This window comes from Haemorhous mexicanus, chromosome 12, assembly GCF_027477595.1.
Source record: "Haemorhous mexicanus isolate bHaeMex1 chromosome 12, bHaeMex1.pri, whole genome shotgun sequence".
Lineage (NCBI taxonomy): Eukaryota > Metazoa > Chordata > Aves > Passeriformes > Fringillidae > Haemorhous > Haemorhous mexicanus.
This window is the reverse complement of record NC_082352.1, coordinates 15,674,986-15,699,844: the sequence shown is the minus strand read 5'-3', so window position 1 is coordinate 15,699,844 and position 24,859 is coordinate 15,674,986. Positions and strand designations below refer to the sequence as shown.

The following is a 24,859-nucleotide window of genomic DNA, read 5'->3' as shown; positions in this document are numbered from 1 at the left end:
GTTCTGGCATCCTGGCTGTCTTGGGGCACTCCAGCAATCTTGGGGCACCCTGGGGCTGGATGTCTTGGCACACCAGCTGGGTGTTTTGAGCCACCCATTTGGGATTAGCCTTGGCTCAACCTGGCCCTTGACTCCCTCTTCCCTGTCACCCTGCAGGGATGTGGCGCTGAGTGTTGCTGCCTTGTCCTTCAACCTGTGGTTCACCAAGCTCTCCTGCAAGGATTTCAGGCTGGTGAGTGCCAGTGCTGTGGCTCTGAGTGCACCAGAGGTGGCCAGGTTCCCAGAAAGGCTTTCTTCTTCCCTGCCAGAATCAGGAGATTTCAGAGCAGCTGCTCTACATGCTCAGCAAGTCAGTGACACTAGAGGAGCTGGTGCTGGAGAACAGTGGCTTGAAAGCGTAAGTGAAGGTGTTGCAAGGCAATGATGAGCAGGATCTTGGCAGCCTGGTGCTTCTTCCCTCAGTACATGGAGCAGGGAGGTCCATCCATGGACCTTTGTGCCATAGGGTTGGTGGCTCCATCCCCTCCACACTGGGAAGTTCACTGGGAGCAGAGACTCCCATAGCCTGGAAGTGAATACCACCCACCCCTGGAGATGCTCTGCTTCTTTCTGGCTGCTCAGAGGAGCCAGGTCTGCCACACAGGCAGGAGCTGCTGGCATGTCCCTGTAAGACTACAGGACTGGTGGCTGTCTTTCCTGGAGGTGTCCAGGCATTGCTCAGATGGGTGACCCTTCTCCCCATAGTGACTTTGTGCAGAGGATGGCCCAGGCGCTCAGCAGCCATCCCAACTCGGTCCTGCACACCATCAACCTCTCTGGCAACCAGCTGGAAGACAGAGGTACTCAAATTCTGGGCTGGGATGAGTTTACACCCACAAAAACTGATGTTCAACTCCAGATCCCACCAGCAGCTGCCTCCTGTCCTGGAGGCTGCAGCTCAGGGTGGGATGGACACCCAGCTGTGCTGGCACAGCCGTTCAGAGCTCTCTGCTCTCATCAGGGGTCTCTGCCTTCAGCCGGCACGTGGAGAAGAGTTCCAAGGGTCTGCAGAGCCTCAGCTTGGCCAGGACAATGCTCACAGCCAAAGGTAGAGCCCAGATGCCCTTGCCCCACTCCACAAAAAGAGTGATGGAGGGGCTGCAGGGACAGCCTGGAAAGGGCACCTCCATGGATGTGATGTCCTGCTGCCCCAGCTGGAGGGAAGTTCCCTTGCTCTGCTCCCTGGCTCTCCCCAGTGCAGGGAGCCTGTAGTCATGCACCTCTCTCTGAGCAGGGATGAGCACGTTATGCAAGGCCCTCAGAGATAACAAAGCCACTGGATTCTCCCTCCGGCACCTGGACCTCTCTGGAAACCCAGGCACCCTGGCTGGGGATGACATCAGTGTGAGTATCCATGCTGTGATGGGGTGGGGTGACACTCAGACTCTGTCCCCAGTCTTGTTTGGACAGCTTTGGTCATCTCTGGTCTGTGCCCTGCCCTGCAGCACCCCAGGGATGGGGAGGTCATGGCTGCAGCACCCTGTGCATGCCTGGGAGCAGCCAGGGACACCCTGGGGACATCCCCCTGCATCTCCTTGTGGGAGTGTCGCAGATGCCATCTGGAGCTGAGATGTAGCCCATGAGAGAGTGGGCTCCTGTGCACTGGATCACCCCTGTGCTCAGCAAGAGGGAGGAGTCAGGCTGGAACTGGGATTCCAGGGCTGCAGGGTGGGGGGTGGGACTCAGGGGCAAAGCTGCTGAGCCCCCTCTGCTCACAGAACCTGCAGAGCCTCCTCCAGCATTGCCACTCGCTCTCCCACCTTAGCCTGGCTGGCACAGACTGTCCTTTGGATGCAGTGAGTACCACGCAGGGGCTCCTGGCACTGAGCCCTGCCCTCAGCCCCCTCCATCCCTGAGCTGTGTGAGGGGCTGCAGTGCCTCTGGCTCCTCCTCCACACGGCTCACATCCCCACCCTGGCAGCTCTTTGGAGCCCTGGTCCACGGATCCCACACCAGCCTCATCCACCTGGATCTCTCCAAAAACGTGTATTCCCACAAGTAAGCGTGGGAATGGTGTGAGGGGGGTGTGGTACCCAGGGGTTTGTGGTACCCAGAGGGATGTGGTACCCAGGGGGATGTGGTACCCAGGGGTGTGGCTGGTGCTGGGTTGCAGTTGTTGCCATGTTGTGCCCATCCTTTTCAGGAGGGTGAAAACCATCTCCCCTGACATCAAGGAGTTTTTCAGCCAGGCCTGCTCCCTCAGACATGTCTCCCTGGCAGGTACCAGGCTGCCAGCCGATGCCGTAAGGTGCGCTTGGGCTGCGGGAATGGATTTGGGGTGAGCACAGCCTGGGGAGACCTTGGTCAGGGCTGAGGGGGAGGATGGAGGGAAGGGGATGTGAGAGGCAGAGCTCTGGGAAGGATGCTCTTCTCCAGCATCCCATTCCCACTGCCTGCACTGTTGGGGGTGCCCCATGGCAGCTGCTGGTGCCCCCATTTCTTGCACTGATGGGGCTTTGGTGACTTTTCCAGGGCATTGCTGCAAGGGCTGGCAGACAACAGTCACATCAGTGACCTGCACCTGGATCTCAGCAGCTGTGAGGTGAGGGCTCAGCAGCCACGGGCAGCACCCCTCTGGCCAGGGGGTCCCACTGTGGCAGTGTGGGAGGGTCCGTGCCCAGTCTGACCTCCCTGACAGAAGAATCTCGTTTGCAGGGCTCGCTCTCTCCCCTTGTACTGATATCTTGCTCTTTCTTCCAAGCTGAGATCAGCGGGAGCCCAAGTCATCCAGGACCTCATCCCTGATGCCAGCTCCATCAGTCACCTGGACCTGTCTGACAATGGTAGGTTGCTTTTCCCAGCCTGGGAAAAGATCTCCTGTATCTCCTGGGCTTTCAAGTCCCAGCACAGGGAGTGAGGTGATTTCTTTATGCCCTCCTTCTGCAAGACTTGCCAGAATTTCTCATTTTGCATCTTTCTTGATGCAGTCCTCTTCAGTTCACTGAATCTGAGGTGTTCTCCTGTCACTGGTTCAGGGTTTGAAGCACTGAAAGGGTTTCCCTGTGCAGAAACCCTTCCCACCTTTCTGCTGCCAGCCTTGTCCTGCTGTGGCCTCCAAAGCCATGGGCGAGCGATCCTAATCATCACAAACATCACCTCTGCCAGTTGTTAATTTCACCGAAACTTCTAAACAGCCTTGCTAAGATCTCACAGCAGACCATGCAACTCCTCAGTAGCCAAATGGCTCTGGGAAAACTGATGTGGTTTGAAGTCCTTCAGGACACCAGTGCTCCAGAAGCTCATGCTCTCACCCAAAATCTTCAGTCAACCTTTGCCAAAATACGCTTCTCTTTTTGGCTTTCCCAGTAGAGCACCTCTGTGCAGGAGGAACAGTCCATAGGTGGGTGTTGGTGCCCTTGGCTGGTTGAGCTGCTGGGTGAGCAGATCCCTGCTCATATCTCTGCTGGATTTTCCCTGGGGATGGTGCAGCCAGGAGGATGGGAGTGCAGGCAGCTGCCTGAAAGCTGCCCTCCCCCCATAGTGTCCAGGGTGGTGGGTGGGTGGTGGGGGGGCACATCCCTGAGGAATGGCAGAGAGCAAGTTCCATCTCCAGCTTCCTCAGTGCCCCAGTGGCTCAGCACAGCCTTGGCACCCCCATATCAGGAGTGCCCACAGTGGCTGCTCCTTCCTGGAGGCCATTTCTCAGGGACCCCAGCTCAGCACAAGTCTTCAGTCTCCTTGGGAAAGCCAGGAGCCTCCCTGGGCATCTCCAGCATCCCACTGTGGCAGCTCGGTGGCTCTGCAGCTCTCCTGTGAGGGACCACCTTGATGCCACCTCCATGGGTTTGTTGGAGCATCTTGGGGTGTCTCCCTCTCCTGCAGGCTTTGACCCCGACATGGTGACCCTGGTGCTCTCCATTGGCAGGAGCAAATCCATCAGGCACGTCTCCCTGGGGAAAAACTTCAACATCAAATCCAAGTGAGTGCAAAGGAGCTTGGATTGGCTTGGAGCCATCCTGGAATGGTGCACCCACCTTGACTCTCCCTCCCCATCAAAAGCCCATGGGCTGGTAGGAATTGCCTGCCCATCCAGGGAGGGTCACCACTTGCCAGCACCTGGTGCAGAGTCAGAGATGAATCATAGCCCAGGCAAGAGTGGGAGAGAGGATAGAGCTCTGCCTCTGTGGCCCCAGGGCATGCACAAGTAACCCCCTCACACACACACCTCTCCTGCAGGGAAGGTCTGTTGGATGTCCTGCACCGCATTGTCCAGCTCACCCAGGAGGAGGATTGTGTAAGTCCAGCTTACCCTCAGCCACCAGAACCATCCCATCCATGCTCCTGGTCTCCCTCAGCCTCCACTGTGCAGTCTCCACGTAGTGCTGCCATCCAGACCCCTGGGAGCAATCCTCCCTCTCTCCCACTGCCATTCAACTCCTTCTGCTTTTATTTTTCCTCAGTCTGAAGCAGAAGCTCAGACAGAGAAGTGGGAAATCTGGGAAAATGGAAGCCTGTATCTGGCTAAAGTCATGGAGGAGACTTATTGTAACCTGCATTCAGCACAGCTTTCCCAAAAAACCTCTCCTTTCTCCTCACTGCCTGCTGGGCATCTGAGCTAAATCCAGCCTGTCCAAGCAGTCACTGCCCTTCTGTTTCTCAGGGTTCAGTATCACTTGTTCTCTCCAAAACCAGCACCAGCCCAGAGGCTGCTGCACAGGGGTGGAGGCTGTGTCTGAAGGGTGACATGCACCTTGTCCTGGCCACCTGTCCCCCTCCTTGTCCCTTTTCTAGCCTCTCGAGTCACTGTCTGTGGCTGAATCGCGCCTCAAGCTGGGAACCAACGTGCTGCTGAGTGCCCTGGGCAGTAACACCAGCCTCGTGTCCCTGGACATCAGTGGCAACTCCATGGGGGACACGGGGGCTAAGATGCTCGCCAAGGCCCTGCAGATCAACACCAAGCTCAGGTAGCAGCAGCTCTGTAACACCCTGTGGCTGGCCCTGATGTGATGGTTGTGATGCTGATGCCATCAGAGGAGTTTGTCACAGCTCCCGATGGCCATGGATGTGGTCCTGGATCACTCCTGGTACAAGGCTGGGTGCTATGACTGCATTTTGCACCCATGGCAGTCATCTGGCAGTGCTGGCAGGGGACATGTGAAGGACAAAATAGCAGCTCCATCCCTGCCCTGGTGCTTGCCACTCCTTTCCAGGCTCCTGCCCAGCCCAGCATGCTGCAGACAAACCTTTGTGGTCACTGCCCTCATCTCGTGCTCTGCCATCAGTTCCTAAAACACCATTTTTGACCATATTGTGTACACAAAACCAAAGCAGGGGTGTCTGCAGAGGACAGGGAATGCTGTTCAGCCAGAGCTGTTCCTCTGGAGACATCTGTCCCTGCCTGCAGGATGGTGCCTGAATGTGTCCTCCCAACCCTTCACTCCCTCCAGGCGCCCACCTAACTTCTAGCTCCTTGCAAAGTCCAAGTTTATGTTTTGCTCACTGAAAATTGTAATTTTTAACCCCACTTTCAGGCTCTCTGATGCCTGGGGTCAGCCTTGGGCTGACTCTTGCTAGCACCTGCCTCAGGGTAGTGTGGGTGTGGGCAGGGCTCACCCAGGTCCTTCTTTTTGCAGGACTGTGGTTTGGGACAGGAACAACACAACTGCCCATGGGCTCTTGGAGGTGGCTCAAGCTTTGGAGAGGTAAGGAAGGAGCCTCTTGGTCCTCCTGGCTTGTTACTGCCATGCAAAAGAGCCACTGTCACCAACATGTCACTGTCCCCAGGGCCTTTTTTCTTCTGGCCATCACACAGTTTCATACATGTCCCAAGGGATCTGGTCCACAGCTCTGGCCTTGCAGCTAGAAAAGCAACCTGGCACCCATTTGGTGATGACACCCCCATTACCAACCTCAGAGACTCCCCTGGGCTCTGCACCCCAACCAGCACAGCGTCATGGATCTGTGCCCATGGTGCCCCCAGGAGCCCCCAGTTAGCACAGGGTGATCTGCTGGTGGTGCTGATGTGATGTTCCTCTCCTCCCTGCCCGTGACAGATGGATAGAGTTTGTTCCCCTGCTGAGCACACCCACCACCCTGTCTGGTGTTTGGCTGTGCAGATCTCCAGAGGTCTGAAGAAAGAGGGGTGCATGAGGAGCCTGGGCACATGGTCACTGCCACCCCATCAGGGTCTGCCGAGGGCCAGAGTTTGGCCATCCCTATCTCCAGGGCTGGACCTCAGCACAACATCCAGGCTGCTGTTGGGTGGGCTCTGAGTGGGTGTCATGTCCACGAGCAGGGGGGATGAGCCCTGGGTGCAGCGGCACCTGCTGACCCCACTCTGCCTCACAGGAATTACACACTCAAGTCGATGCCGCTGCCGATGAGCGACGTGGCGCAGGCCTACCGCAGCCACCCCGAGAGGACGGAGGAGGCCGTGCACAAGGTGGGGAAGGTGGGCTGGAACCCAGGGCCAGGGGCCACCATCACTGCTCATGGCCTCTTCCTTTGCAGCTCCAGTCCTGCCTGACAAGAAACCAGCTGCGGCAAACGCTGCCGGCACAGACCTTCCGGCTGCAGCAGGGCATCCTCACCACCTCTTCTGAACAGGTTTGATGGACAAATTACTGCATGGGGCTGCTCCTCCCCTGCCCCAAACCACCCTGGCTTGCTCATGTAAGCTCTTGCAAGCAGCAAAACACCCTTTTAACCTTTCCTGAGTGTAAGGCAGAGCAGATTAGAGGCATGGAGCTGTTGCTTGGAGAAATTGTGGATGCCAAATCTCTGGAAGTGTTCAAGCCCAGGTTGGGCTTGGAGCAACCTGGTCTGGTGGAAGGTGTCCCTGACCATGGCAGGAGGGCTAGAACAGGAGAACCTTTAAGATCCCTTCCAACCCAAACCATGTCATGGTTCTGTGGCGAGGGTGGGGGCGGATGGAAAGCAGATCTCCTGGAACCCTGCTGGTTGCATCCATGCATCTCATGCATATGCACTGCTGAGATAACTTGCTGCCACGCTAACCTGTGCAGTGTGTTCCTGCCCCCTGGGCACTCTTGCCAGCACATCCCTGCCGTGTGCATCCCTGGTTATTAGGCAGGGAGGCTGTAACCTGCCTGTGCCCCCTCCGAGCATACTCTTCTCTGGGAAAGTCACAGCAAGGAAGGGAACTGGCAGTGCTGCCCCAATGCTGGCACATGACACAGCCTCTCTGTGCTCCAGATGGTGAATGAGATCTGCCTGAGTGTGCAGAAGCACGTCGACATCCTCAGCACCTGCACGGGCAGGGAGGTGGAGACGGACATCCTCTGTGCTGAGGAGGCCATCAGGAACGCCAACCTCTCCGTCAGTGTGAGTGCACAGTGTGGGAAACCCCCACAGCTCACCCAGCATCCATTCGGGATCGAAGCTGGACATTGATTAATTAATGACATCATTAACCAGCGGTCAGGGAATTCCAGAACGTCGATGCAACAGACGCACACCACCGAGCACTTGCAAGAACTAAAGAACAGCTGAGAATTTCTGAATTCCCTTCTAGAACAAAGATCAAAATGTTCTTAGTACCCTTGCCCCAGAGACACACAGCTGTGTGCACATTCCCTACAGGGTTACAACCCTTCTTCCTCTGGCATCCCATGCTCACACATCCCTCCTTGGGAGAGATGGGTGCTCCAGCTTTGAGAACACCCTGCAACCCACAGATGCCCACACTGAGAAACCTCCCTGAATCCCTGAGGGGTCCCTCCCCGGGGCTCCTTCATCCCACCCCAGCAATGAGAATGCTCCATCAGCCCATGAAAAAATCCATTGTGTTGGCTTGGCAGCTCCTGGCTCTGTCAGGCATGGTTTGATCCTCCTGGTCTTGGTTCTCTCTCCTCACTGCACCTATTCCTCCTTCTCCTCTGCTTCTCTTCAAACCACCTCCATTCCCCTTTTCCCCACCTCCCTGGTACCCTGCTGATTACTTAATCTGGCAGAGACAAGATTTAAGAAGACAGTACTGATGTTGGGAAGGTGTGACAGGGTTGGTTAAGCGTCTTCCTGATCCAGGAAGCAGTGTAGTAGGGTGCAAGAAGAGAAGGAGAATCAGTGGGTGGCAGGGAGAAACTGAGGGACAAGGATGCCCAAACCTAACCCAGCAAAGCCAAAAGATCACTGGGTCTCCCCAGCTGATGCGGATGTGATGCTCTTCCATGGGAGAGCCACGGGTGCAGGCTGTGCATGGAAATATGGGAAGAGAAGATGAGGTGACCCAGGGTGATCCACACCATCTCTCTTCCCATGTCAGATCCTGCCCCTCTTGTATGAGGCTGGAAACACCCCCTACCAGAATGGCAAGCTGCAGCACAAGCTGGAGTGTCTCACAGAGGAAGCGTCACAGACCTGCAGCCGGGAAATCCAGGTGGGCACCCGTGGGCGGCACAGGATGTTCATCAGCTTTGGCCCAAGGATAAGGGGGTTGGTGTCTACTGAAAACCATGTGAATCCTGATGGAAAAGAAACTGAAACCTTCCTTTCCTGCCCAAACTTCAGGCAATCATGCAGGCGGTGCTGGACACGGCCCACAGCCTGTGCCCAGCTGTGGTGCAGAAGAGTGGGGTCAGGGATCAGCTGGTCAATGCCATGTCAGAGAGGATCTGCCTCCAGGACCAGCTCAGCCTCAGCACTGTCCTGGACCAGATGGTCACCGATGTCTTCAGCAAGCTGAAGTGGGTGATGTGCTGTTCTTCCTTCTCACTCTGTCACTGGCACTGATCCCTGGGGCCAGAGGAGAATTCTGGGGGCTCTCTAGCAACTTCTCCTTTCCCCACATTGTGGTAGAGGTGTGCTGGGTCCTGCTGCTGGGTTTTCCAGCAAAGCAGTAGCACTTTGTTTCCTGCTTGGATCCACTTCGGATGAGTCCCTAGGGCGCAGGAGAAACCTGTGGGGCGATGATGTTCATGAAGGCACATCCCCTTGGCTGGCCCTGACCATCAACAATGGGATACATTTGGCATTCTCCATCCCAGCCAATGCCTATTCCCCTTCCTGCTCTGGCAGCACAGACCCAGCAAGCTGCAGCACACGGGCATGTCCTGGGAGCCCTGCTGTGTGCCACAGCCAAGCATCCATCTCCTCAGCAAAGCCCTCCCTGGGGAGATGGCCCCATGGCTTGCAGGGTTGGTGAGTGCTGGCCCTGAGCACCCTCTTTCTGCTCCCAGTGAGATCAAGCTCTCCATCACAGCCGCTGTAGCCGACTGCATCGTGGATGCTGTGCTGGGAGACCTGACCATCGCCCAGTGCAAACTGGTGAGTGCTCGGGGCTGCCAGCACCTGCAGGATGGGGATGTGGGGCTGGGATGCAGGATAGGGGTCTGGATACCCCAGCATTGTCCAGGTGCCTGGACACCAATGCCATGACCGTGGATTTGCAGCCTGGGAAGCAGGACAATTCCCACCCAGGCTGGTTTTCCTCTCAGGTAATCCTCTCCCAGCATGGTCACAGCAATATTAACACCCTGAGCAAAGTCCCAGCATTGCTGCTGTGTGCTGGGGGGTGCTGGGGTGACGCCGGGCATCGGCCACTCCTGCAGCAGGGCAGCTGCGCTGGGCTGGACACCGGCTAATCAGGCCTAAATCCGCTCACAAATCCCAGCCGTGGGTAGGGAGCAGAGCAGCGCACAGCACACAGGGCAGCCCAGCACGCTTCAGCCCCTGGGATAATTTAAGCGCTTCCTAATGGTTTTAGGCAGAGAGCCTCTCCAAGCAGGGGCTCGACCTCCTGGTGCTGCTGCCGGAGTCGGCTGAGGACGATGCCACGGCACTGGCGAGGAGCAGGAATCCTCCGGACCTGGCTGCAGAGGAGGTAGGGACCGGAGCCGCCGCGTGATGCCCACGGTACAGCCGCCCTTTATCCGCCTTACCGGATGATGCCGGGCTTAGCCACAGCCTCTCCGGGTGCACGCACCCCCAACTCCCCCCAGGGCAGTGCTAAGGCAATTAGTGCTGGGAAATGGGACCGTCAGCCTGCCAGGCCATGCTGCTGGCACCGGAACGTGTCCTTGTGGTGGCCTGGCTGCTTGTACCTTGTCCTGCTGTTGCTGCTTTGGGACCTGGGATCCAGTGTAGCGCATGGCTCTGGATGGGGAAGTATCCAATCCAGCACAGTGGGTGGTTTTGGAGCTGGGATAAGATGAAGGGGTGCAGCCCTGGGAGCCTAGGGGTGATGGAGGGGTAGCACCCATCACTGGGCGAAGCCTGGCAGGCTCTGGCTGCCATGGGATGTGTCTTGGCACAGCCAGCCTGCCCATGCCGGAGCTGCCCCCATCCCTCTCTCCCTGCAGTACAAGATGGCCCTGCGGAGGAGAAACAAGCACTTCAGGAGCATTCGGCCCACACCAACTGTGAGAAGTAAGGTCGCTGTGGGAGCTGTCCCTCTGCTGTGGGTGCTGTGCTGCCTCCACAGGGCATGGCAGGGGCGGGGGGCTCGCAGCAGCAACGGGGGAGCCTCATGGTCTGAGCCCCCCACAGTCATGGGCTGAGGGCAGCAGGGTCTGGACCCTTCAGAGAGCCTCTCCCAGTGCCATGGTGGGGTCTGTGGGGGAAGTTCACCATGACCTTGCTCTTGTGCTGGTTTTGGGCCCCAGCTAGCTCAGTGCCCTTAGGGAGTGGAGTAAATGCCCTGAACTCCCTCCTCACAGAGCCAGCCAGGGGAAGGCAGTTTGTTTGTGATTGTGGGTGCCATGGTATCTCCCACGGCCAACCTGGACCTCGGCATCACCCACTCACCCACCACCCTCAGGGAGAAGATGTGTCCCATGGGTTTCCCTTGCTGCTGGTGTTGTCCCCACCAGCCTGGGAGGGAAATGAATCTCAGGGGGGGCACAGGCAAGGAGCAGCTGGTGGGTCTCTCTGCTTTGGCTGAAGTGGAGCCCATGCAAACTCCAGCACCCTTGTGTCCCCAGGGGATCCCTGAGCCCCGCAGCACCCTGCCACCCATCCACAGGGTACATGGGGGGATGAGGAGCTGCCTGCAGAGCAAAACGGGTGTGTTTGTGAGTGCTGCTCACTGCTGGCAGAGTTTGTGCCGTTCCACTGCTGCCTGCTGCAGTTCTCAGGGCTGGCTGCGGGGCTCGGCTCGGCTTGGCCCCTGCCTGAGCATCCCCTCACACTCCCCCCCACAGCATCATCCCCGGCACGCAAACCTCCGGCGGCGGTGGCAGGCTCCATCCCAGGCTGCGCCGCAAAGCCGCCACGCACGCTCCCGGCGGGCACGGCCGCGCTCCCGCCCCGCGGCGGAGCCAGTGCCCCGCTCGCTGACCCTCCGCGCGTGGGCGAAGGTGACGGCGTCGGTGATGATGATGCTGATGGTGATGATGATGATGATGGGGAGGCCTGGAGAGGGCGGGTGTCAGCAGGGACCCTCTCGCCTTTCGTAGGTGTCTCGGAGCTGGAGCCGGCAGCGGGTCGAGACGCCAGCGGGCTCCGAGCTCACCGGGCGCCGCCGTCACTCAGCCCCGCCGCGCCGCCGGCACGCCCTGCCTCCACAAAGGATGCTGAGCCTGCGAGCGGCTCGCTCCCCGCCACGCAGCCTGCCACCGCCACCGGATTCCTTATGGACCTGCCGACCGCCGGCGAGAAGCTGGAGCATTGCACCAAAGCCAGGCCCCGGCCCAACCGCAGGCACAAGCAACCGCCCAGCAAGCCGAATGTAAGGGTGGGGGCACGGCTGGCAAGGGAGGTGGGGTGTATTCGGGGTGGTTTTCCCATTTTTTTTCTGCTTGGGTGAATTATTGCGGTCAGTATTCGTTGCAAGGCAGGAAAATAAGATGCGCAAAGACGCGATGGGTTTATTATTCTGCATTTCAGCTGCTGCCGGAGCCTCCTCCTCCTCGGGGGGCTGCCTGAAAGGATGGGCAAGGGGGCTGGGGGGGGGCGAGGGGAATCATCCATCCTTTTTCCTGCTCCCCACTGGGAGACGCTGAGCGGTGGGAGCCAGGAGAGGAATGAAAAAACCCTGCAGAGTTTGGGTGCAGAGGGCCAGTGATGTGTTTGGCAATGGCTCCAGCTGCCTCCCTCCTGAGCTCCATTTGCTTCCCCTTATCCAAAATCCATCATCCCTGAAGCACTGGTGGCCACCACGGCTCCTGGTGATGCTGGTGGGGCTCTGCCAGCCGTGATGAGGTGGGTTGTGCTCCCCCCATCCAACAGGCGACTGGATGGGGATCCTGCCTTTGCACCCCCCTTCCCAAAGGAAAAGTAACTTTTGGGTGCAGTCAGTGGCGAGTACAGCTCCATCACTGTCCCTGGGGCTGGATCCTGCTGGCATCACCTCATCCCCATGCCACCGTGATGCAGCTGCATCCTTTCACTTGCTGGAAAGCCCTGGCTTGCAGGGCTGTGGTGATGCTTGTCCTTGGATTGTGGTGGGATCAGGGCTGGCACAGGGCCGGAGGGGAGGCAGGAGCTGTGTCCCACAGGCAGGGTGGGTTCTGGAGGTTGGCAGGGCCAGGGGACCATCACCCTGCAGTGGGACAGGCATGGCTGGCACCCAGGGTGGGCTAAGATTTGAGCAAGGACAGGCTTTGATGGATGTGATATGACAGGGGGAGCAGATCTCAGATGGCTGGAACGGCTCCTGAGCAGCATCAATCCAGCTGTAATGAAAAGTCATTATGGATTGAAATGCCACCGATGGGGAAGTGCCTCTCTCTCATCGATAGGATGGCACTGATGCAGCGGCACATGCCAGGGAGAGGAAGGTGCCATGGAGGAAGGCTTGGCTATGGTGTGGATCACTTTGTTACGGGGATGGAGCAGGTGGCTCTCAGGCAGGCTTTGGTGGCACTCCAAGGTTGGACTTGGAACACCTAAAGGATGCAGATGTGGGTCCTTGCAGGTCACCTGCTCCATCACCTACCAGAGGGGTCCCTTTTTTGCAGCTCAGATGGAGGAGGCATCCCTGCCAAAGGCTTCTCCCACAGTACGAGTGCCATACCTCAGCCACTGTGCTGGGCAAGGGGTTGGAAGGAGCCTGGGGCTGCCTGGAGCTCCCAATGCTCAAGGGAGGGAGCAGGATTAGAGCTGGGATGCAGCTGATAACACCATGGTTTGGCTTTAATGCTGGGTACGAGATGGAGCGTGTCAGCACCCATCCTGCAGGGGCACCCACTTGTTCATGCCCAGGGGTAGGTCACAGACACACCTTCATGCCCGGGGGCACATTTGCCCTGTACTGGGCTGACAGCAGCTGTCCCTCACAGGTGCAGCCCGTGGCCTGTGAGAACAGCGAGGATAGGAGCATCACCCGCGTGGACGAGGGGCTGGAGGACTTCTTTGCCAAGAGGCTCATCACAGAAACACTGCCGTAAGCCCAGGGGTGCTCAGGGCCCCTCACCTGCCCAGCACACACCCATCCCCAGATGCCAGCAGCCTCCCTGCAAACGGTGCTGGTCCCAGTGCAAAAGGGATGCTGGGGAAAGCAGTACACCCAGGGATATTGCCAAGAGCAAGGCTGGGGGAGGAGGAATGGGATGGCAGCCATGGTGTGCTGGATGTGGCCATGGAGTCTGTTCCACAGTGGGGAGGCAATGAGGCAGCACCCAGGGGAACCATGCTGGGAATGGGTGCCCTTGCCAGGACACTGCCATCTCAGGTGGAGTGTCCAGGGTCTGGATCCATCACTTTAGGGTGGGCAGGCTGAAAAAACTGATCCCTTACCTCTTGGTGGTCTGGAGCTCACCTTTTCCTATGCTTCATCTCTCCCCAGCCCCACAACTCCGGAGACATGCCCAGGATCAACCCCTCTGGCTCCCTCTGGTTCCCGCACCCTCAAGAAGAAAATTGGGAATTTTTTTGCCTTCAAGAAACCCAAATCCAGCCGGGGCTCAAGGTGTGAGAAGGAGCCCGAGGGTGGTCCCACTGCCCCTAGGAGCAGGCGCTCGATGCTCAGTGACATTTTACGAGCCCCCAGCAAGGCAGGCGAGTCAGGGAAGCCCCTGAGTAAATCGGAGGAGGGGGGGCTCTCTGCCGAGCCCCAAGCAGAGCCTGAGCACTGCCAGACTCCCGACTCTGCCCGGAGGATCCGGCCCAAATACTCTCGGGAGGGCAAATCCCAGTCACTCATCTTGCTGTCCGGGGAGGACGAGGATGCGCTGGGGGTCAGGCATGACAAGGTAAGCACTGTCACAGTCACCAAGCCACCACCACTGTTCAGCTCATCTGGTGGGTGCTGCTCCCATCCATGGATTCCAGTGGGGTTACCAGGGGATGTGGGGACACTGGAGTGATGGCTGGAGATATCCCCACTGGTTCATGTTCATGTCACCATCTCCGGGCACCATGGCTGGGGTTGGGAATGTGGGTGCACCGCAGGCAGGAGTGTGGGTGCCAGAGGTGCTGTGGTGGGTCTGTGTTCCTGGCAGGGTTGTGTCTCTCCTGCAGAAGAGGCACCTGGAGAAGAGCGAGGGGGAGTTGTCCAGCTCCTTCGAGCAGAGAGTGCAGGTCATGCTCCATCGCATCGGCGTCACCAAGGGCCCGGCTGCTGAGAGCAAGAAGCAGCAGGTGGGGACTGGTTCCATTTTTGGGATGAACCCTGCCTGTCCAGGGTGGTAGGAGATGGTGGTCCTTCAAGTGGGGACATCTCCCCACTGGGAATGGCAGCACCCAGCTCTGTGCTGCCACTGCCCATAGCCTCTGCCCTCTGCAAGGGGTGAATTCCTATACACTGCATGATGTCTGTCAGTCTGTCCCTCCTTTCCTTGCATGCGTCCACATCAGAGCCTGGCACCCATTGTCTCTGTGGGCACTGCCTCCCTGATACACCCCTTACCAGTGTTTTCCCCCCTGCAGAGCAAAGACAGCGAGATCAAGAAAGCTGGCTCAGATGGTGAGGGGCTGCTCCTTCCCCACCCTGACCCCCACCCAGCTGGGCACCCATGGGTGGCCATGGGCAGGCCCCCTTGGACTCCAGCTGTGGGTCCCACTACATCTTTCCTCTATTGGGTGCTGGTGGCACTGGGCAGACCCCAGCTCACTGCTGCTGGCCGGTGGCTTGTGCTTGCAGGGGACATCGTAGACAGCTCTGCGGACTCACCCCCATCCCTGAAGGCCCGCACACACTCTGTGTCCACAGGTGGGTCACCAGTGCATGCTGGGGTTCACATCAGCCCCTGGGGCAGAGGACTTCATCCCCTCTCCTAGCACCAAGCATGGGGACTGGAGCCAACAGGGACTGGTGGGCACAGGCACATGGGCAGAATTCCACCCTCTGGAAGGTGCCCCTACACCCATGGGTGCCCATCCCTGGTGTTGGCAGATGGACACCAGCCCACTGCCCAGTTCCTGGGCTGACTGCAGGCTGGTTCCCAGCACCAAGAACCATCCCTGGGGCTGTCACTTCTGGACGCCCACAGCTCCATCCTGCCTGCCCCACAGACGCACCCTTCCGCAGCCCAGCCGCCAGGACGGAGCCCAGCGCCGAGCCCCGGCCAGCCTGGAAAGCCCTGGGAAGGCAGCTGCCCACTGAGCCACCAGCCACCAGCTCCGACCAGCCCCAGCGCTCCCTCACCCTAGCAGAGCCCAGCGGGCTGCCGGAGCCCGGGGGCCGGGAGGGCTGGAGCAGCAGCCTGCCACGGCTGGGCAGGAACGTGCCGGTGGCACTGCCACGGAGGGTCAGCCATGGTGGGGAGGTGGGTGCTGGCACCCTGCCCACACCACCCAATACTGAAGGTAGGGATGCACGAGGTGCCCATGTGTGCCTCATTCCATTGCTGGTCTGTTCTTGGAGCCCTTGGGAATGGACAGCAGCAGGGAGCCAGGCACACGGTGGGTGCTGGGTGCTGATGGGGCCTGCCAACTGGGGTGCCGTGGGCTGTCCTCCAATGGCACCTCCCCATTGCTTACACAGACAACCGGCTGATGGCACGGCTGGCAGCGCCACGGGGGCCCAGCCGCCGAGCACTGTCCGTCCATGAGGAGCAGCTCAGGGAGCCCGAGTGCCCGGCGGAGCTGGGAAGTAAGTTGGGTGTGAAGTGGAACCCTAAGACCTCCATGCACCTAACACTAACAGAGGTGGGTGGTGGAGTTCCACATGTGTGCTGGCGCTGCCTCTCCCAGCTGGTGGGTGATAGACAATGGCACTGCCAAACTGGAAAGCTCCCAAGGGGAATTCAGCATTGGGATCAGTTCCAGCAGGAGGCAGGTCACTGTGCCCCACCCTAACATGGGGCTGGGTTGTGTTTCCCCCAGTGGGCACCGTTCCCCTGCGCCTGCGGCGTTCGCCTGTGCTCAGGCACAGGACCAAGCACGAGTCCCTCTCAGAGATGGAGGGTGAGCCTGGACCAACCTCGGATGCTGAAGGTGAGATGTTCCCCTCCCTGCTAAAGCAGCTGTTGGGGTACCAAGAGTCCCCCCATGCTTACCCTGGCACCTGTCACCTCTGTAGGTGCCACACTGCAGGACTGGCCCCGTGCCGGGCTAGAGGAGCCGCAGGCTGGCACAGGCACTGAGGGTGAGCAGCCGCAAGCCCTGGCACAAACTGTTGGGAATGCACAAGACTCAGCTGCCGTAGACCAAAGACGCCCAGTGCTGGGCCGGGAGGAGCCGGCCCTGGGACAGTGAAGCCCCTGCATGTCACCACGCTGTTCCCAATAAAACCCTGCAAGCAAGTGCGCCGTGCCGGGGTGCTTGGCAGCTGGGGTGCAGAGAAGATAGACGGGGCACCAGGCTGGCGTGGATGTGCCAATGATGGCATTGCCCAATTTTCGCCATGGGGACAGCCGGGCCACCAGCATTGCCCAGATGCCCAGGGACTGTCAGAGCCTGCAGGATGCATCCAGTGGCGTTGCAGTCCCCAGTGCCCTCTATCACTGTGGGCTGCAGTGGGGGAGCCGGTGATTTTAGGCAGCCAGCTATTTTTAGGAAGCGTTCCCAAGGCACTTTCACCACTCCAGCTCCTGACCCCATGGGGTACCGCTCTCTCCAGCCCCCGCCAGACGCAGGCTTCCATCAGCGGGACCACGACCCAGCGCCTTTCAGCACGCAGCTCCATCCCGCAGCTCCCTGACGGCACCAGTGTGATCCTGACACCCCAGTGGCTTTCTCCTGTGTTGCCCTCTGCTCCGGACCAAACGCATTCCTTACACGGATGTTTACGACAAAGCAAGATGCTTGTTTTGGTTTTTTTCTTTTTTTTTTTTTTTTTTTTTTAATACAAGAGCTGTGTATTTAAAAAATATACAATTTTTAATTTCTACAGCATAACCCTGCGGGATATTTTTTGTAATAAACAGTGCAGGACCCTACCTAAACTTATTCAATAAACCATCCAAGCTCCTGGGGTACTCTTGGAGCAGGATCAGCTTGTATGGCCTCTGCCATTGCTGCTATGGTGGCACTGGGTCACCTCTTGTCCCCACCTGCTGGGACAAGGCATTTGAAAAGGATGAAGAGGTGGGAGAGGGATGTGGCTCACATTATAGGCATGCCTGAATGAAAGCTTTTCTCCCCTCTTGGCACTGAGGGTATTGGCTTCCAACAGGTCATATGCCAGCACCCCTGGAACCAGGGATTCTGCAGCCAGGCCAGCCTACTCAGCAGTCTCCTGGGGCACAGAGCTTCTGGTATCCCCCCATCCCTCCCCCAACCACTCTTCCCAGTGTTCTGACAGACCCACTGAAGAAACAAAGGAATGAAAGATGGGCTGGGCTCAGGAGTCCTCCTCCTCAGTCAGCATCCAGCATGCCCACTTCAGCATTGCCTTTGAGATCCTGAGAAACCAGACAGGAGGAGCCAGGGTGAGAAGAAACCCAGCTGTAGACATACCACTGGGGCAGCTGGTGACAAGGGGTAGGGCAGAGGTTGGGGGCTCACTATAGGTATGTGAGTCCCACTGCAGGAACAAGGAAGGGACAGCTACAAATCCATGGCTGATATGGCACTGACCTGATAGATTGTACCTGCTGGCAGAGCTCAGGGCTCGGTGCCTCGTACTGGTACTGGGGTGGTCTCTCCACGAACTACAAAAGCAAAGGGCAAGGTGAGACGGGTCTGCTCTAGCCACAGCACCCAGAGTGCAGCCCCATACAGCCTGAGAGCCCAATAACCCCAGGAAAACACCTAGGATTGAGGTGTCTCTCCTTCTGTTCTTCTGATCTTCTTTTACCCAGATAGCTCAGAAGATGTTCCAGCAATTGTTTGTTCCTACCCAACTGTTTAACTCAGGCTAAACCACATCTTCACCATCCCTGGAAGGATTTAAAGACCTGTGGATATGGCAGCAGGGGCAATGGTTCAGTGGTGAGCTTGGCAGTGCTGGGGAATGGTTAGACTTCCAAGTCAGGAGTTCTTTTCCAGCCTAAGTGATTACATGATTCCCTCAGGGTTCCCAGATCCTCCACCATCTACACTGACACCTGCATTCAAATTCCCATCCCCACCAGCCTGGTGAGGAAAGATCCTGGGGACGAACACCAGTGCTGTGGGCACAGAGAGCCTCCCCAGGCACCCCCAGCCCTCAGGGGACCTCACCAGCTGCTTTGTATTTACCGGCTCCGGAGCACTGCACTGGTCCAGCCTGGAGCTGGGCCCAGCTCTTGCAGGGGATGCTTGCTCTTCCTCCTTCTCCTCTTCCTCCTCAAGCTCCTTTCTATGCTCCAGTCCTGTCTCCTTTCTGCTCTTCTTTGCACCCTCTGAGCTCTTGAGCACCAATCTCTTGTGTGTGCCTCTCCCCCTGCACTTCGAGGTGCCTGGGAGATGCTGCTGCTCACTGGGGGCCTGCTCATCTTCCTCCACCAGCTTCCTCTTGGCACCCACAGTCTCTCCTCCCTTTGTCCTGGTGTGAGCCAGTCCAGGCTTCAATGCCTCTGTAGAGGAAGCTGTGCCACTGGAGCAGGCCTGCTCCCTGTGAGGAATCCTGCTAGATGGCAATTGCAAGCTGCTGCTGGGCAAGACTGAGAAAACTGGAGAAAGAGTGGGCAGGGTGGGCTGAGAGCCCCTGGATCCCTGCAGGCTTTGATCAGCACACCGGGCATCCCAGGCTGCCTCTGCAGCTGATGCTGCCTCACTGGTGCTGATCTCTGCCAGACTGGGATTGCTGTAGCAGCAGAGCAGGGAGGGAGAGGAGATCTGTGCTGCATCTCCCTGGGGTGAGCCCTCGGGAGAGCTCTGGCTACACAATTCCAACAAGTCAGTGGTGTTGCTGTCAGCAGCCACATCTTTCTGGGTCTTCAGGGGAGGGTCATATTGAAAGGTCTTCTCTAGTAAGAGGAAAAGCATCATCAATTTGAGCAGGGGGCTGGTGGTGGGACCTGCCCTGGCACACAAGAAGTGTCAGGGCTGGAATGATGCAGGTCCAGGCTATGTGAACACCACAGCACTGTTTTATGGCCAGAGGAAATCAAGCCAGCATCCAGGGTGAGCTACACCCATTGAGAAGAGAGGATCTGTCTCCTGCCAGGAAGGCAGGCTGGATGCCCTGGGACATGGGGACTCACCATCTGAAGAGCTCGGGGTCAAAGACAACGAGGGCATTCCATTCCAGGGGTTGTCCAGGGATCCCTCCAGGCTATCTGACAAGGTTGGTGATACAGCATCTGCAATGAAGAAGCCAGAGGGTAGATTTTGGCAAAGAAAGCAGCTGCCCATTCCTTGTGGATCCCCTGTGCACAAGGCCTCAGAGACAGCTCTTGAGGGGAGCTCTGCAGCCCTTTCCAGCCCAAAATGTGGCGTATTCCAGTGAGACCCTTTCCAAGATCTCCCAGAGCAGGCAGTGGAGAGGCAGACACTGCCCAGAGAGCAGGCAGGTATGAAGAAGGCCTTCTCCTACACCCTGCACTGCCCAGGACAGTTCTTGCCTTCAGCTCCTCCTCCACATGGAGCTTCCACAGGTAATTCTGTAGCAAAGCTTGGTGACACCAAGCCAAGTAAGGTGACACAAACCCATCATGGTGCTGAGCCAGAGAGGATCCCACACCAGGGCAGGAGACTCACGCTCCGTGATGGCATCAAAATGACTTCTTGTGCTCCCAGCACAATCAACCAAAGCTGCAGCTTCAAGAAGCTCAAGGATTGGGACCATCCCCTGTCTGCTCAAGGTCTCCCAAAGACCTGGCCACACCAGTACCTCCTCCACTCAATCCAAGGAGATGGGCTGAGCCAACTGTAGAGGAAACTAAAGGCTGGATGGGATCTGGAGTGTTCATAGGAGGCCATGAGGATGATCCAAGGGCTGGAGCACCGCTGCTATGGAGACAGGCTGAGAGAGTTGGGGTTATTCAGCTTGGAGAATTGAAAGCTCTAAGGAGACCTTCAAGAACCTTCCAGTATCTAAAGAGCCTCCAAGAGGGCTGGAGAATGACTTTAGACAAGGCCATGGAGTGGCAGGACAAAGGGGAATGGATTCACACTGACAGAGGGCAGGCTTAGATTAGATATTTCTAAGAAATTATTCCCTGTGAGAGTGGGGAAGCCCTGGCACAGGTTGCCCTGTGAAGATGTGGCTGCCCCAGCCCTGGAAGGTGTTCAAGGCTAAGCTGGACAGGGCTTGGAGAAACCTGGTCTAGTGCAATGTGTCCCTTCTCATGGCAGGGACTGGGTCTAGATATTCTTTAAGGTCCCCTCCAACACAAATCCTTTCAGGATCTGCAGATTCTGCTACTCACAGCTGATTTGAGATACAACACTCAGGTCTCCTGGTACTGTCCTGTCATCACTACTCTTTCCAGGAGCTACTTGGCTTGTATCTGCAATGAAAGGGGCACTGTTGGTCATATCCCCAGCATGAGGTACACCCAGAGCAAGGGATCTCTTCTCCGGGATCTCTTCTCCACACCCTGGGGAGCCCCTAATTTCACATGCCTGGGTGCTGCACTGCCTACCTGTGTACCCTGCAGACACTGCCTCAGAAGAATCACAAACAACTGCCTCCTTCTCCTCAGGAGGGATCACCAGGGCACTGACTGGGACCGTGAAAACTTCTTCACCCTGCTGAAATGAGACACGTGACAAGGATTTGCTGGGCAGTCCCTCTCCAGATGCAGAAGTCTACCTGTACCTGCCAACCCAACACCATCTCCCTCCCCAGCAAACCTCCAGCTCTGCCCACTGTCCTTTCCCTTCCTTCCCCCACCCACGAGAGCTGTCACAGCCCTGTCCCAGCTGGTCCCAGCAGACAGACTGACCTCCTTCTTGCGCTCTGCCTCCCACTGGGTGATGGGAACCTCATCCTCCACTGTCACTGGCTTCTCCTTTGATTTCCATAAATCCAAGCATTCCTCAGCATTTTCCTTCAAAATCTCCAGCTGCTTCTGTCCTATGGCATCAATCAGCTGAGAGACAGAGGGCTCTGGAGTAAGAACACACAGACACCAGTGGAGGAGACAGGTGAACTCAGGCAAGCCTCACTTGCAAACACTTTTACCCTGCTGCATGACTTGGTGACTGTCATGACACTGAAACCTGTGGGAACACCCACAATTCTGCATTTCCTTTGCTTCTAGAAACTATCTTTCTTTTCTTCACAAATCCCGGACCAGGAGCAGGAGCACAGGCATTTAATGTACCACTCTGCTTTAGCTGTCAGCATTATCTCTTCCTGCTTTGGGCTTAGCAATATATGCTTGTGAGATCTGACCAGGTTTGTGCTACCTCTGCCTAACATGGACCAAGCTGAGGAAATGCAAGGGCCTCCCCAGGCAGTCAAGAGCATTGCATGCCCCCCACAACCCTTTACCTGAGCTGGGAGCATTCCTCACAGCAAGATTCCTCCTGTAATGACCAAGGAGAAGACAAAGCCAGGTTAGGGCTCGGACATACGCAGCTCTTGGTCACAGATCAAGCACCCTGGATTGGAAGAAGCAGCTTGTGAAAGTAGTGATCCCCCACTGGGTGCTGATCTTGCCACTGGCCACATGCTCAGTATGCCAGGTATAGATATCAGGAAGCCTCACCCCTGGAGATGGACTGATTGAAGGCCCTGAGGATCTCCAGTATTGGATCTCCAAGGATGAAGAATGAGCTGTGCAGGGCTCACCCATGCAGCTGTGCTGCCCACCACTGGCAGGAACAAGCTCCCCACAGGTGTTTCCTCCTAGCTCAGAGGAAGAGGCTAGCAATGGGCCACCACAATTTAATTTTTCATGGTCTATTCAACTCTGTCACATTCCAGGGCAAAGAGTCACACAGGTTAACCAGCAGCTGCCATAACCTGTGCCAGCCCTTGCCAGCCTGCTCTAACCCCAGTCTGAGGCTGCACACATCTGGATACATCCTTCAGGCCCATACTCACAGCCAGAGCTCCTTTATCTTCTTCAACACAGAGGGGTCCTGGTTCCTGCAGCAAGAGAGAAGCCGGTTACTGATTCCCCCCAAATCCCTATCTCCCTTCTTCCTCGCCTTGGAGACAACCCCTCCTTCAAAAGGGGTTGCCACAAGCAGATCACATCAGGACTCCCAGGGTCAGTGCTGCTGTGGGGAAGATGAAGTCCCCCTGAGCACAGCCCCCACCCCCTCATCCCATGGGCCATACCCATCAGATGATTCCATCCTCTGTCTCTGCATGGGCAGCACGATGAACTGCTGGGCCGTGAGGTAAAACTCGCAGTCCTCCTGTGGGGAGGACAGAGCCTGTAAGGCACCTCTGAGTCCCAACACTGCCCCTGCCTTCCCTGGGGACAGCCAGCACTCCCACAGCCACCCCAGCTCTGCCAACAACCCTCCAGTCTAAGAGAAGGTCCCCTCAAAAAGGACAAGCCCCCTTCAAACAGGAGTTTGTGTCTTCCTGTGTCAGCTGATGTCTCTGCAAGAGCCACATGCCAGGGTGGGGCAGCCCAGGGGAGTCTGTGGGGACACCTCTGAACCACTGCAAGGGGACAGTGGGCTGCTCTGCCACCAGCCCATGCAGGCCTTCTGCGCTGTCCAACAGGCAGAGGTGACAGTCAGGTGACCCTGGGAAAGATGCACCCCAACCCCAGTGAGGGCTCATCCCTGCCCAGGTCAGCTGCCACAGACCCCACCGGAGCTGCAGATGGAAATGAAAGGCCACCCATCACCTGCCTTCAGCTCCTGGGAGCAGCTGGAAACAGGCAAGAGCACAGGAAGCACAGCAACGTAAAGGAACAGGCTGCTTCCACTCCTCAGAGCACTTACCAGCCTGGCCTCGTCCTGAAAACACACCGTGTACTTCTGCAGGACGATAATTCTGCAATTAAGGCTGGAAAGCCTGAGCTGCAGGTGGGCGCTGGAAAAGGAGCAGAGCACAAGTGCCTTGAAGAACAGAGCTGGACCCCCCCTGACACATAGCGGGGCTCCTGCAAGAGCTCTGCCAACCACACTGGGGCATTCTGGAACATGTCTCAGCATGAGCAGCAGGCACCAAGGGCTCCTTGTTCCTTGGTAATTTCTGCCTAAGAGCAGCTTCTTCCTGCTGCTTATCCTTGCCTCTCTGCTACCAGCACCCCAACAGTTTAAAGGTGTCCAAATGAGGAAATGGAGGAAAGCACCGAAGGAGCTACCCAGGCTACCATGGTTAATGATCTGGCTCCTTCCACAAAACCCAAGGGCTCTACAGTCTTTTCTAATGGCATCACACCTTCTGCAATGGATCCCTGCCCATCCCAACCAGCAGACAATGGAGCAAGGGCATTCCAGCTTTCTTCTCTTAGCAGCTCTTTTACACCAACTTCCCACCCTGAGGTTGCTTTAGCTTAACACAACCTGAAACAAGAGCAGGCAGGAGCCCAGCTGCTCCCAGCTGGGGCAGAACTGCTGTCCCAGCCATGGTGGAACCCACTTTTCCTCTGCCTGCAGAGCCTCGGCTGTAATGACCACACGGATGTAGCAGGATCCGTCAGAGACCTGCACCACAGCGTCCTGGAGGAGCCCAGGCTGGCCAGCTGCACTGGAGTCACTCAAAACCTGTCAGGAGATTGGAGAAGGGAATAAAACAAAAAGAGCTCTTATTCATAGACCTGGAACACCTTTCACAGGAAGGTGGTCATGACACCAAGCTTTCCTCCTCAAAAAAAAAAATTAAAATCAGAGACATTGAGGAGGAAGAGTTGCACATCCACAGCCACCAAACTGGGAACCGCTGCACACTTCCCAGAATTGATTTCAAAGGCTGTTGGAGCACTTTGAGACAGTCCCTCTGGGTACCTACCCGTACCACCTGCCCAGCCAGGAAATTCTCACGCTCATCCACTTGCTCGTAATTCACCAAGAGGTCAGCAATCCATGGCTCCAGGACGTAGAGCTTGGGAGAAGCCACAGTTTTGTCTACACACACAAGACTACATGAGAAGAGACAAGACACCAAGCCATAAGCAGTGCTCCATGACCCTGGGAAGGGTTTTGCACTCCAAGCACAGCCACAAACCCAGGAGATTGCTCAAATCCACCCAAGTGCACCCAAATCCACCCACTTCTCTGCAAGGACCCATCCTAAGGGCTTTGTGCTGAGGAAGCCACACTGCTGGGGGCACAGGTCCTGCTGCATCCTGCTCAGACAGAGCAGGGGGACACTCACAGCTCTGGAGTGTGCCTGGCCTTCTTCAAGTCTCCCACACAGGAGAAGACATTTATTTCTACCTCTTTCCATATTGTTTATTATCACCCAATAACTATTCTCCTGGGACCAAGTCTTAACTATAACTGTCTGAACTGTGAAAGGGAGAAGAACTGGGGACAGGTAGGGGCTGGGGACACGCACGGGCTGAGGACGGGCAGGGGATGAGGGCAGGTGGGGCTGAGGGCAGGCGGGTCTGGGCCACGCGAGGTTGGGGCCAGGCGGGGGCTTAGGGCAGGCAGGGCTGACCCCCCTCCCGGCCCCCCCTCACCGCTCCCCCGCCGCCAGCCCCGGGCTCGCCCCGCCGGGCGGAGCGGCCGCCGCCGCCATGGCCGCGCGGCC

The 24,859-nt window shown here is 57.4% G+C and overlaps 2 protein-coding genes across 10 annotated transcripts in view; one reads left to right on the top strand and one right to left on the bottom strand.

Moving 5' to 3' along the window:
• Positions 1–17,321, top strand: part of CARMIL2 (capping protein regulator and myosin 1 linker 2) — a 23,326-nt gene extending 6,005 nt beyond the window's left edge. The window contains exons 9-40 of one of the 4 annotated variants that reach the window (XM_059857271.1): positions 157–232; positions 309–397; positions 745–839; positions 1,001–1,087; positions 1,274–1,383; positions 1,758–1,835; positions 1,961–2,037; positions 2,183–2,287; positions 2,512–2,581; positions 2,741–2,822; positions 3,862–3,958; positions 4,216–4,273; positions 4,771–4,943; positions 5,613–5,681; positions 6,328–6,421; positions 6,490–6,585; positions 7,195–7,323; positions 8,264–8,377; positions 8,509–8,684; positions 9,177–9,264; positions 9,704–9,820; positions 10,299–10,365; positions 11,139–11,665; positions 13,218–13,321; positions 13,724–14,129; positions 14,398–14,517; positions 14,806–14,842; positions 15,020–15,088; positions 15,391–15,684; positions 15,863–15,970; positions 16,204–16,314; positions 16,400–17,321. In XM_059857271.1, the coding sequence (XP_059713254.1) occupies positions 157–232; positions 309–397; positions 745–839; positions 1,001–1,087; positions 1,274–1,383; positions 1,758–1,835; positions 1,961–2,037; positions 2,183–2,287; positions 2,512–2,581; positions 2,741–2,822; positions 3,862–3,958; positions 4,216–4,273; positions 4,771–4,943; positions 5,613–5,681; positions 6,328–6,421; positions 6,490–6,585; positions 7,195–7,323; positions 8,264–8,377; positions 8,509–8,684; positions 9,177–9,264; positions 9,704–9,820; positions 10,299–10,365; positions 11,139–11,665; positions 13,218–13,321; positions 13,724–14,129; positions 14,398–14,517; positions 14,806–14,842; positions 15,020–15,088; positions 15,391–15,684; positions 15,863–15,970; positions 16,204–16,314; positions 16,400–16,575 (4,099 nt within the window). In that variant the 3' untranslated portion in view covers positions 16,576–17,321. Of the gene's footprint in view, positions 1–156; positions 233–308; positions 398–744; positions 840–1,000; positions 1,088–1,273; positions 1,384–1,757; positions 1,836–1,960; positions 2,038–2,182; positions 2,318–2,511; positions 2,582–2,740; positions 2,823–3,861; positions 3,959–4,215; positions 4,274–4,770; positions 4,944–5,612; positions 5,682–6,327; positions 6,422–6,489; positions 6,586–7,194; positions 7,324–8,263; positions 8,378–8,508; positions 8,685–9,176; positions 9,265–9,703; positions 9,821–10,298; positions 10,366–11,138; positions 11,666–13,217; positions 13,322–13,723; positions 14,130–14,397; positions 14,518–14,805; positions 14,843–15,019; positions 15,089–15,390; positions 15,685–15,862; positions 15,971–16,203; positions 16,315–16,399 lie in introns of all 4 variants that reach the window. The other 3 variants (XM_059857274.1, XM_059857273.1, XM_059857275.1) reach the window with 3 other exon arrangements.
• On the bottom strand, positions 17,181–24,859 carry ACD (ACD shelterin complex subunit and telomerase recruitment factor). 6 transcript variants are annotated; one of them, XM_059857276.1, is made up of 15 exons: positions 24,789–24,859; positions 24,113–24,242; positions 23,744–23,868; positions 23,101–23,191; positions 22,481–22,560; positions 22,241–22,285; positions 21,686–21,720; positions 21,135–21,298; positions 20,832–20,940; positions 20,616–20,696; positions 20,078–20,209; positions 19,449–19,547; positions 18,502–19,211; positions 17,899–17,972; positions 17,181–17,723 (listed from the first exon to the last, which is right to left on the bottom strand). In XM_059857276.1, exons 1-15 carry the CDS (start codon positions 24,845–24,847, stop codon positions 17,663–17,665), a joined length of 1,995 nt encoding a protein of 664 aa, XP_059713259.1. In that variant the 5' UTR covers positions 24,848–24,859; the 3' UTR covers positions 17,181–17,662. The 6 variants fall into 6 exon arrangements, with proteins under 6 accessions (XP_059713259.1, XP_059713260.1, XP_059713262.1 ...); XM_059857277.1 differs by having other exon boundaries at positions 20,832–20,937; XM_059857279.1 differs by lacking the exon at positions 24,789–24,859 and adding an exon at positions 24,662–24,779 and having other exon boundaries at positions 23,809–23,868.

Coding starts and splice junctions, on each gene's coding strand:
- ACD (XM_059857276.1), bottom strand. CDS start 24,847: ATGGCGGCGGCGGCCGCTCCGCCCGGCGGGGCGAGCCCGGGGCTGGCG. Junction 23,192..23,743: donor GCTCTGCAGGCAGAGGAAAA/GTGGGTTCCACC, acceptor CTCCTTTTCCAG/CGCCCACCTGCAGCTCAGGC. Junction 20,697..20,831: donor AGTGTCTGCAGGGTACACAG/GTAGGCAGTGCA, acceptor CTTTCATTGCAG/ATACAAGCCAAGTAGCTCCT.